General features: G+C 44.4%; 1 protein-coding gene across 1 annotated transcript; it reads left to right on the top strand.

The window, feature by feature from the left end:
• Positions 1 to 969: 969 nt before the first annotated feature.
• On the top strand, positions 970 to 2,106 carry LOC122624518 (alpha-tubulin N-acetyltransferase 2). Its single transcript, XM_043804125.1, has one exon. It carries the CDS (start codon positions 1,127 to 1,129, stop codon positions 1,976 to 1,978), a length of 852 nt encoding a protein of 283 aa, XP_043660060.1. The 5' UTR covers positions 970 to 1,126; the 3' UTR covers positions 1,979 to 2,106.
• The last annotated feature ends 9,861 nt before the right edge of the window (positions 2,107 to 11,967 follow it).

The raw sequence follows: 11,967 nt of genomic DNA, 5'->3' as shown, positions 1-11,967 counted from the left end.
GCACCAGCACCACCATCACTACGGCCTAACATCTGACCCGGAATGGAATTCTGGCAACCGGAAGCTCTACGAGGCAGAGTCAAAATCGAGAAATATGCACACGACCAGAAATAGTTTAAATACAAGGCCGAATATTAAAATGCGAAAGGACTCGGGACGCAGGACGCAGGGCTCAGGACTCTGGAGCCAGGACCTCGGGCAATGGGGTTAGTGCAATCAAGCATGCCTTCTCAGTGGATTACTGTCCCATTCCGAGCGGCCGCCGTTCCAACTTCACGGTCAATGGCTTTTCAGCCTTCTGGCCAGCGGCAGATGAAAAGGGAGCCCCGAGTGCCCAGCTATAAACTCGGAATAAATGCACTCCACCACATACAGACCTGAAACATCTCCTATCTTTCGGTACATTTGCTAAACTGGAATATATGAAATTAAACAGAATTTTGTATTTGATTGTAGTATCCAACTCACACTTACTCCTTGGCGCATTAGTATTTATACCAACCAAATGCGCACCAATAAGGGAACTTAAGTGTGGGTTTCCAATGAACCCTATAGAATTTTAATCTCCTTAGCAAATAGTCCTTTTCAAATTACTGAGACACTTAAGCAGTTACTTTGCCTAAGAGAGTGGAAGCTTTTCTATCAATATAATTTTACTATGATCCGATTCTCGTCCTGGTTGGTTGCCGTCAAGATCGATTAGGGAAGTGTCCTTGAAAGGGTCTACTGTGCCGTTAACTCGTTGGTTCCATCCTTTTGTTTTTATGCTCCATTGAGTTCTTTTGTTTCCTGCAGTATATTTTATCCTTGCCCCTTTTTTGTTGACTTATTAAATTACACATTGCATAAGATCAATGATTCGTTACATTTTGAGGCACATACCATGGTAATTTGATTATTATTTGAGGCCCTAAGATTCCCCCTGAAAAAGGGTCCATTCAAGCAGCCTGTGCGTTTACCTTTGCTGCCAAGTCAAGGGCTGTGTATCATAGTGCAGGTTTTGTTCGATCGAGTACGAAAACTATGATTGAAATTTTAGAAATTTTGGCTGTGTACAAGTCGGTAGAGCCTGGCAATTAGACCGCCCTTTAAAGCGCCCAGTTCGAATCCTAAACCAGAGACCAAGATGGTGGACTTCGCCTTCGACATCAAGCACCTCTTTCCGCAGCCGATCATCCGGGTGCAGCCGCACTCGCTGCGTCCCAAGGTCACTCAGCTGCCAAACCAACGCCACTCGTTCGCCGGGAACCCGCAATGGCGACACTCGACGATGCCCAGCTGCCAGCTAAGCCAGATCCTGGACGTCATGGGCAAGCTGTCGGCGGATGCGCAGGGACTCCGCCAGCCGGTGACCACAGCCGACAAGCTGGCCGCCGACCAGGTGGTCTACCTGATGGCAGACGAGGCGGCGGGACACTGGGCCATCACCGGGCTGCTTAAGGTCGGCACCAAGGACCTCTTCCTCTTCGACCCGGAGGGCTGCTGCCGGCGGGCCAATCAAACGCCAGCCATTCTCGACTTCTACGTGCACGAGAGCCGCCAGCGCTGCGGCCAGGGCAAGCTGCTCTTCGAGTGGATGCTGGAGCAGCAGGGCTGGTCAGCACGCAAGTGCTCCGTGGACCGGCCCTCCAAGAAGCTGCTGGCCTTCATGGGCAAGCACTACGGCCTGGTTCGCACCATTCCGCAGGGCAACAACTTTGTGCTCTACGAGGGCTTCTTCGACGATCCCCTCACCAAGTGCACTTCCGTCCGCGAGCTCCACGCCACCAGCAGGATGCGCAGCCAAAGTCAGGCCCAGGACCACACGCAGTTAACCGTCCGGAACGGAGCCCATTCCGGCCACTTCAGACGGGCCATTGCCAGCCAGGAGTCCGACATGGAAACTTCGCTGTACGGACGCCGCTGGAACGAACCACGCACACTCGCCAGCACGAATTGCATCCAGGGCTCCAGGCGCAGGAGATCCGAACACAACTAGACCACCGATCACCACTGTCTCTCAATCTCAATTGGAGTTAGCACTCAGTTCGTTCTCATTCGTAGCACTCATCGCACAGCAAATTGATAGTTTGAGTTGAAAATTTACAAAAGTTATAATCTGCTTAACTCACACTGTCTTAATACTTTTGTTTTGGGTGTTGATAATTTGGGTTATGCGTGAATCTCCGTGAAGCTTGTGTGAGGAAACATAATGGCCATCATCATCGATAACATCGATATATTCGAGTATTTTCACTTCCTATAAACTTGTTCGAGATCTCAAACCAAATTCATGCATGAGCTTATTAATGACCAAATTATTTATACCTAAATCGAATTAATGTGTCATATCAAATAACAGTAGCATTTCACATCTGAATGCTTTCTGGAGCAATACTATCGATGCCACATGCAGCAATCATCGATAATATCGATATTTTCGAATATGTTTCCTTCTTATAAATTTGTTCGAAATCTCAATTCCTTCCATGGGAACCAAATTCATGTAGAGCTTATTAATTAACAAATTAATTATGCTTAAATCGAATTAATATGTCATATCAAATAACAGTAGCATTTCACATCTGAATGTTTTCTGGAGCAATACTATCGATGCCACATGCAGCAATCATCGATAATATCGATATAGCCAGTGACCACTGCATTTGAACGCCGTCATCATCGATAATATCGATATTTTCGAATATGTTCCCTTATAAATTTGTTCGAGATCTCATTTTCTTCCATGGGAACCAAATTCATGTAAAGCTTATTTATGAACAAATTAAATTAAATTATGAACGAATTAATGTGTCATATCAAATAACAGTAGCATTTCACATCTGAATGCTTTCTGGAGCAATACTATCGATGCCACATGCAGCAATCATCGATAATATCGATATAGCCAGTGACCACTGCATTTGAACGCCATCATCATCGATAATATCGATCTTTTCGAATATGTTCCCTTATAAATTTGTTCGATATCTCATTTCCTTCCATGGGAACCAAATTCATGCATGAGATAAATTAATTATACCTAAATCGAATTAATATGTCATATCAAATAACCGTATCATTTCACATCTGAATGCTTTCTGGAGCAATACTATCGATACCACATGCAGCAATCATCGATAATATCGATATAGCCAGTGACCACTGCATTTGGACGCCATCATCATCGATAATATCGATATTTTCGAATATGTTCCCATATAAATTTGTTCGATATCTCATTTTCTTCCATGGGAACCAAATTCATGCATAAGCTTATTAATGACCAAATGAATTATACTTAAATCCAATTAATATGTCATATCAAATAAGCGTATCATTTCACATCTGAATGCTTTCTGCAGCAATACTATCGATGCCACATGCAGCAATCATCGATAGTATCGATATTTTCGAATATGTTCCCTTATAAATTTGTTCGAAATCTCATTTCCTTCCATGGGAACCAAATTCATGCATGAGATTAATTAATTATACTTAAATCGAATTAATATGTCATATCAAGTAACCGTATCACATCTGAATGCTTTCTGCAGCAATACTATCGATGCCACATGCAGCAATCATCGATAGTATCGATATAGCCAGTGACCACTGCATTGGAACGCCAGTCTGTCACTTAATCGGAATAATCCACAATGGCCCAGGTGGCAGAGGAGGCTGCAGATTGAAATCCCAATTCATTTTTGAGTTTCAGACTGATTGGCAAATGACCAGACGCTCGCCGGCAATTCAAACGCCAGCAGGCCATCCTGTCGGTGTCCTCTCGGTATCCTCTGGAAATTCGCAGCTCCGCCCCCTTTCGCCCACAAAATTTGCTTGTATTTGCATAGTTTAATTTTCATTTAACTTTTATTTGCCGTCACGTCGCCAGAAATAGCCAAAAATGGCCAAATATGCAAAATACCCGTCCAATGATTGCCGCTGTTGATTTTCGTTGGCCGTGTATTCGTATGTAGGCCGTGTTGTTCGGCTGTTTGGCTGTTTGGCTTTGTTGATTCGTTTGCATTGCCATAATATTTAATGGGCAGTCAAAAGTTGATGGGGGCCCAGGAACTGCGATGGCAGAGGCAGAGGCAGAGGCAGAGGCAGAGGCAGAGACAGAGGCAACTGGCCCGACTTTGGCCAAAACTGGTTGCCGGCAGTTATTATGTCGCATCAATTGAGCAAAGTGTCCGCACATGCGGGGCAAACAAATTTAAAGAGCGCCAATCCTGTGGATTCCCTGGCCATGGAGCTGGAACCCTAAAGCATCCGGGCTACATATGCCTGTATGGGGCTATATGTATAGTTATGTAGTCGTAGAACAAGCATGGGGCAAATGATGCCGAAGAAACAATAGCAGTCCGCAGAAATCCAAATGAAATTCACTTTAACCAAAGCACACACAAGCCACCACGACGATACACACACACTAAAGCGCACCCGCACGACCACACACAGATACACACACACACACAGATAGACACAAGGAAGCTGTGGCCCAAAACACAGTGGTGCAAATATTAAAATTGAGCATTTCTGTCACGTGTCAAATGCCATTTATGCGCTTCGTGATCGCACGCGGCTCAGAGCTAGAAAACCCGCAGAAGTGGAGCAAAAAAGGGGTGTCACTGGGTTGAATAATCGGGGAAACTCGGGGAAATTCGGGGAATTGGGGGCCGAGATCCGTCTGCAACCAGCAGACGGCCAAACAAAATGTATGTCTTTCAATCGGGGGCCTTCAAGTTCCTGGCCAAAGAGCCCTGAATAGCCATTCAAGTTGGGAATCTTGCAGCAGCTTTGCTTAAAGTTGGGCTAACCTATTAATTGGTCGAAATAAAAGTTGAGTTTTGTGGCAGCATGTGAACCATATTTATTGGCTTTTTCAAATGCTTACAATATTAGAAGTGCATGTGGTGTGGTGCAAACGAAGGTGCCTCAATCGTATACGAGCATATTCGTTTGTATCCAATGTTTGTTTCAGTGTATCCAATAGTTGCTTCATATGGTGCAAAAATCGTTAGCGATGAAATTCCAAATCACTAGAAATTTCAAAGCATCTTTTGCATTGTTGTGGGTAGTTGTGGGTGTCCTTTGTGGATTGCACTCCTGTTAGTGTATTAAAGTTGGGTTGTTTGCACGAGGTTTGCCACTAGTGTCGCCAATCATTTCCAGCCGTTAGACTTGAGCTGCTTAATATTAGCAAACATGGCATCCACCTGCTCCACCTGCATGCTGACCATATCCCAGAATCCCTGCAAGTCGTCCAGTGTCACGGGAAACTTCTCGTCCGGCATGGGATTCAAGTGAACGTTGCACAGGCCCTCGAACTGCTTCATCTTCTGGGTGGCCAATAGGCGGGCCTTACCAGCCGCCAATCTCAATTGCCCATCGATGTCCTTGTGGATAAGGCGACTCATGGCCAAGGTGTCTGCATCTTTTTCTGCAATTGCAGCTAGCTCCATTAGACGGGTATGCTCCTCCTTCACCTTTTGAAGATAGTAACTTCCATCTTTGTAATTCTCAGAGGGTAACTCAGCCATTGCCTGCGAAATATTGAGAGCGTTTAATACGGATACAAAACGTATAGTTTTCGGGGAGCTGTTGATTTTATTTGTGAGCCGGACGAAATGAATGACCAAGTGAAAGTCCAAACAGAAATGACTAATATAAAACTCAACGCCAACCTTGTGATTTAAAACGCTTGCTAGATCGCCTAGTCAAATTATGCCTGCTTGATTTTTATTTATAAAAAGTAATTATTCTACACTAATATTATTTATTTAAGAACAAAATTGTTGTGGCTTTGATATTAACTATACCCTTTACTTGTAAAGTAAAAGGTTGAAAAAGTACGTTATAGATAGGAAATCATTGAAGCAATAATTTTACCGATACAGACGAGGCTTCTTTGACTTCTGATCTTCCGCTTGATCTTCGATAAGCTCGATAGTTTCGATAATTTCGATATCACAATGGCAGCTAACTGTGATCGATGTGAACGGACAAACACCACTACTAGGGGGTATCTCATGGTCGAGGCACTCGACTTCAGCGATCCTTCTCGATTTTGGTGCCTCGTGTTTGGTGCGAGTGCCTTTCGATGTCCGCCCACGCAGAGTTTCATTGTAAAGCGATTTCCGCTCTCGTTTCCAATATACAAGTATATAATATAGTCCCAAAAGTGTCAGCTCAAGTATGTGTTTTTTGTTTTGTGTGTGAGCTTGTGAGTGTGTGAGTGTGTGGTGGACAGTTGTATTAGCATATATCGATTGCACTTAGACGACGTCGACCGCGATGCCGACCGAGGCCATTGTGCAAACTAAGTAACTGCAAAACAGCCATGGATAAACCTAAAACCGTTGTTTTCCTCCGCCTCCCGAATTGTTTTTAATTAATTTATGGCTCGAACAAAGAGATGTGTGTATGCATACTCCCACGTGTGTGTGTGTGTGTGAAAGGAAATGGGAATGGACAGAGAAAATAAAAGTGATTTCAAATTTGATTTTCATTTATGATTTTAATTCGTTTTGTTTATATTGATTCATTCCGGCAAATTTATTTAGCAGCACTCTCTCTCTCACACATATCTTCTTTCCCGCCGACTTTAAAGCACAGCTCTGCAATTTTTCAGTTTGCAGTTGCAGTTTGCTGGCTAGCAACAGTGCGTATGAGCAATATGGCATTTAAGCCTGAAATTTGAGTTGTTTTTTTTTGTTTGCATTTGCATTTAAAGTCCATGCCGAATTGCAAATATTCCCTGGAATCCCAAGTATGCACAGAATTCCAGGAAAATAATAGTCATTTATGGCTTAGTAACCGGACATGTTGCTGCACCACACGACGTATGCGTAATGTTGGGTGCAGTTCGGGTTTCCACAATACTTGGAAATAGCTGGCAAAAGGAATTGAAGGCCACTTTCCTGGTAGAGCCATCCCACGTGCTTGGAAAATGACATTCAGGGAAATGACTTTCCATTCCGTGACATACTTCATAGTCCGTAATCCGGCGATTGAATGACCCTTTGTACCTGCATCCAGTTTCCAGTTTCACCTGTCCCGCTGCTGAATTACCACCTATAGGGCCCCTTATTTACGCCCTTGTTTTCGTCAGGACCTCCAATTTCCTTGCCATGGCATTCATCCTTTCCGCAGTGCAATACCGTCCAAAAGCGGAAACCATTGCCAAATGCCGGAGTTCGCGTTACTCCCTCTGCAAGGGAAGGGCCACTGGGAGCGGGTTTAAAAATAGCCAAGAACAACGAAGGGGTTGAATGTTATAAATATTAAATTGCAAAGAATATCGAAAATGAGCGGGTGGCTTTTCCCCTTGGAGTTGAGCAACATAAAATGTTCTAAAAATATATTTACATTTTTCTAAAGGGCTCATGTAACGAAAGGTATAAATATGGTAAGTTATGTGAATAGTGGAGTGAAAATCGCTGGAAAACAGTTACTACTTTAAATCATTACATGCAACCAGAGTCTAAGCTTGAGTATTCCAGCTCACAAAGTTGATTTCAAAACGGCAAACATCCTTACAAAGTTTTTGATACAGAAAAATTGTGAAACTCTCGTCTGCGTCTCGACTTTTCATCGCACAAAAAGTAAGTTATTTAGCCGTTTAGCCACGTTAGCCATGTAAATCATTTAAGGGTTTCCTGGCGGCGGTTCTCTGGAAAGCTGATAATGCAAAAAAGCTTGCGAAATCATTTGTTACACTCCGCGTATGGATGACTGCAAAGTGCCTCCGAACGCCGAACTCACTCTGTCTCTGTCTCAGTCTCAGTCTCAGTCCGTCCTGTTCGCCCCCTCTCTCTCTCTCTCTCGCACATGCTTAGATCCTTCGTCCTTCGGCCATGCTGTAACAATAATGTGCACTTATTTTTTATGGCAATCATTTAAGACAAAAATGTAGCAGCCGCCGAGCGAAGTAGGGGTAATATAAAAGCCGTCGAGGAAGAAGGACCTCTTACAGCTGCGTTTGTATGGGTGAGTCCACACATCTAAACGCTTGTGCGTGAGTCTGTGGGTGTGTGAATGAGTATCCTGCAGTTTCACAATACGCCGCTACTCAGAGCATTACCAAACCAGCAGAGCCGCTGCTACTGGCTGAATAGGTATCGCCGATGCCTTTGTTCGAAAATCGCATTGAATAACTTCTAACTTTTCCTGCAAGCGGATAAAATCTGCGGGCTAATCTGCCGGAGCATTTTCGTTTGGCAATTAACACGTACAGCGCTCTTGTTTTTCGCGAATGCAGCGCAACCCCGAATAAACTAATTAACGTAGCGATTTTAACAAGTTTCCATTTCCTTTTGTTCATCCAGTTTCGCCAGCTTCGCCAGCTTTCCCAGTTTTCCCGCTTCTGGGATTCCCCTTCTCACCTGGTCAGCAGTTTTGCACCGCTTTGCATTATCTACTCGCAGCGCTTTCTTGTAAAAAGTTTAACCAGCCATGAATTTCCGCTGCACATTCCTTCTATAATTTTCTTAACGCAAAGTTTTTGCGACAATTACGTACGTGTGGCCAGGTGGGTGGTGGCCTGGTGGGTTTGCCTGCTTGCAAGGTTCGTGCCACTTACACGTGACGCGGAAGGCAGGAGGCGCTGGAGGGGGGTGAGAGGTGGAGTGATATTCTGGAGACAACTTGCCGCATAACTGCAGCAGAACATGTCGCTGTTGTGGCGGCCAAGGTGAGCTACGGATGACAGACAGCCAGTTGGGATGACTGGAGAGCAGAAGCATGAGCAGGAGCAGGAGCAGGACAGGAGCAGTGGCACTGGATCCGACATCCTCGTAGTCATCATTGTCGACGACGCCGAGCCCTGTCCCAAGTACTTAGAAAACTTTACTCTATACAAGCTTAACTTTTCCAGGACGAGCGAGGCACGCGAGGCGCTGAAAAGATCAGGCAGAAGGCGGTAATAATATGACAATAATGACACTCTTGACGGTGTCTGGCCGAGGACGCGGGGACACGGGGAATCGGGAACCGGGAACCAGGAACCGGGAGCCTCCGAGCCACAAATTATGGCACACTTTTCACCGCAACCCGCATAATTTCACTTCAGCAGGCGGCTAAAATGCAACTTCATTTAAGCCAACTCGGACTTTAAGTCCTTTGGCTTTGGCTTTGGCGTTGGCATTGGCTTTTGTTTCTGTGTTCCTGCAGTGGCTGTTGCTTCTGGTGCTGGTCCTGGTTCTGGTGCTGGTCCTGGTTCTGGTCCTGCCTCACTCAAAGGAAATGAGAAAAATTTTCTTCATTTCCGTTAAATGTCACTACACTTTGACTCCGGCCAGTGGCTCCTCTTTCCCCTCTTCCTGCGAGCGCCTGTTGAATGGCCGCTGGGCTGGGAAGGCGGCCATTTAAAGGTGAGTGCTGGACCTTTGCCAAGTCCGGGATCAACACCGAAAGTATTCCTATCCCCCGAACGAGGATCCAAGTTTACTCAAACGGCAAACGAATTTGCTGCGAACAGCACGGAAATATCCGCATTGCTGTTGAAAAGTGACAAGTTTGCTTGCAGGACAGTTTACTATTTAGTTTGTTCGTAAACAACTGTTTTGGCATAAAACAATCACTTATTAATATGGAATTTAATGTATACAAAAATAGTATAGATCTTCACACTTTTTGGTGCAAATGTAGGAGACAGAGTAATAATTTGAAAATGTACAAATTATATAGAAAACAACTTCTTTAGGTCATCTTCTCAAGCTCTCTACAATAATATTAATTACATCGTTTTCTGTCAGAGTATTAATAGATTGTAGAATTTGTTGACCAAAATGTAAACGTAAGTATCACATGTTTATAAAGTTATAACATTTTCCTTTCTATTTTTTTTTAATTTGTTGATGTATTCCTAATCAAAATCCAGTGCCATTTCCCACACGGCTTTGAATTTGGTGATTCCCTGGCGAAAACAATTGTCTCGCTGGCGGATGAGGTGCTTTCCCGATTGGTGTGGGATATGGATATGGATGTGTGTATGGATGTGTGTATGGATGTGGGTGTGGGTCACCCCATCCTGAGCTGAGCCCCAGCAACGCCTGGTGAGCCCAGATCCAGGATACCCCCTTCTTCAAGGAGGCACATCGTAAAGCGACATTAACGTAACAGCCTTAAAAGCTTTGCTCCTCTGTTCGCCGCGTTGTTCTGTCGCTGGCCCTGCTATCGCTAACTCAATTTTTCACTGCCATTGTAGGCCCTGTGCCTGTGACTTTTCGGGAATTCCCGTCAGCCGGCTGCCAGCTGGCAAAGGAAAGCAGCCAGCTGAGCTGACAGGCGCCGGAATAGCCGGAAAGCCCGGAAAACCCGAGGTACCCGGCGTACCCCTATTCCGATTGTGAGAATCTACATTATCTGATTTTTATTTCACTTTGCCGGCGACATTTCGTAATGCGTTGCAAATCGAAAACGAGGAGAGCCAAGAAAACGACAGCGAATTGGATGTCGACAGCGAATTAGAAGTCAGCGTTGCGCAAACCACAATTTTTTGGTAATTAGCTGGGAAAAGGCAAATATGAGCAAGGGCTCAGCTGGAACTTTGGCAGGAAGTGGAAGCTATAAAAAATGCGAGAGACGCTCTGGCCCAAGGAATTAGCATTAAGTCCCCTAATTATTACACAAAGACTTTAAATAAATTACAAGAAATCAGTTTGCAGGGCGTAACAAAAATAAATAAAACAATGGCAGCTTCAAGATTGCTGCCGTATGACTTTTTAAAACCCAAAAGTACACATGAAGATACTTTAAAATGTATAGGTAAAAACGTAGATAAGAAGTAATTATATTTAAAAAAACGTAGATAAGAAGTAATTATATTAAAATAAACGTAGATAAGAAGTAATTATATTTACATAATTCTGAATGGCCTAATAATCATTTTGTTTTAAGTAATTTAAATAGTATTTGGTGCACTATTTGTGCTGAGAGTAGCCACATATCTCTTCTCAAGTTTTATCTGTTCCTTTACCTCCAAGAAGATATTTCCAAAGTTACTACTGCTTTATATATGTAGATGAGCTCGTTATAATCGGTATAATTTCTAGGAAATTTATTTCCAGTTCATAATAATGCATATAGGTAATAGGTACCCAATGAAGATAGGGTACAAAAGTGCCCCTCCGCTTTCCAGTTGCCCCAAAAAAGCGTTGTTTTGGCCCATAGTGCCACGTGTTCCCACACACACATACACACATACACAGACATACACACACACATAGGTACATGCGGCACAGACATGACACATTTATGCGTGTGTATATAATTTATGTCTATACTTATTTATGCGTATTTCTGCAGCGCACTCTTCGCTCCCGTTTGATGTACAATGATTAATGGTGTAGGTGAGGGCACCGCCGCCAGGGGACGAGGGGCGGAAAGGGGGCGTGGCCTTGGGAATGGGCGCAGTGGGCTGTGCTCATAAATTGGCGCGCCGTCCCGACAGAGTGCCGAAAATGGCGCGAATCCAAGTTCTTCTAGTACAATATGGTATGGTACTGTATGGTATGGTATGGTATGGTATGGTACTGTATGGTATGGTATGGTATGGTATGGTGTGGTGCTATGGCTTCCTTAGGTTCCCTATGGCATGGTGTGGTGTGGGGCGGTCTATTCCTTTGGCTTTCGACTTGAGTGCCTCACTTTGTGCCTGCCGCACAGACACTCCACTGCGGAACGGAATAGGGCAGAACCCATTTGACAGCACTCATAATCCAATATGAGTGCATATTAACTTTAATCAGTTAGCGCACGAGCAAGTCCTGCCAGGATCGCGGTTTCTGCCGCGGGGTGGGGGGTGAGGGGTGGGCTGGTTGAAGGATGTCAAGGAAGGAGTGGCAGATGTCAACAGACGATTCACTTAGACACATTTTTCAATGATGTTGCCGCTGTACTGCTGGCGTACTTAAGTCGCGTCAAGTCATGCAATGTCAATATACCCATTCACCTTTCGCCTCCGCTGGGGAATGGGTCTCC

This window comes from Drosophila teissieri, chromosome X, assembly GCF_016746235.2.
Source record: "Drosophila teissieri strain GT53w chromosome X, Prin_Dtei_1.1, whole genome shotgun sequence".
Lineage (NCBI taxonomy): Eukaryota > Metazoa > Arthropoda > Insecta > Diptera > Drosophilidae > Drosophila > Drosophila teissieri.
The sequence above is the reverse complement of the archived record's forward strand: the minus strand, read 5'-3'. Positions and strand labels throughout refer to the sequence as shown.

Excerpts from the sequence above, each read along its gene's own strand:
- LOC122624518 (XM_043804125.1), top strand. The coding sequence starts at position 1,127 with ATGGTGGACTTCGCCTTCGACATCAAGCACCTCTTTCCGCAGCCGATC.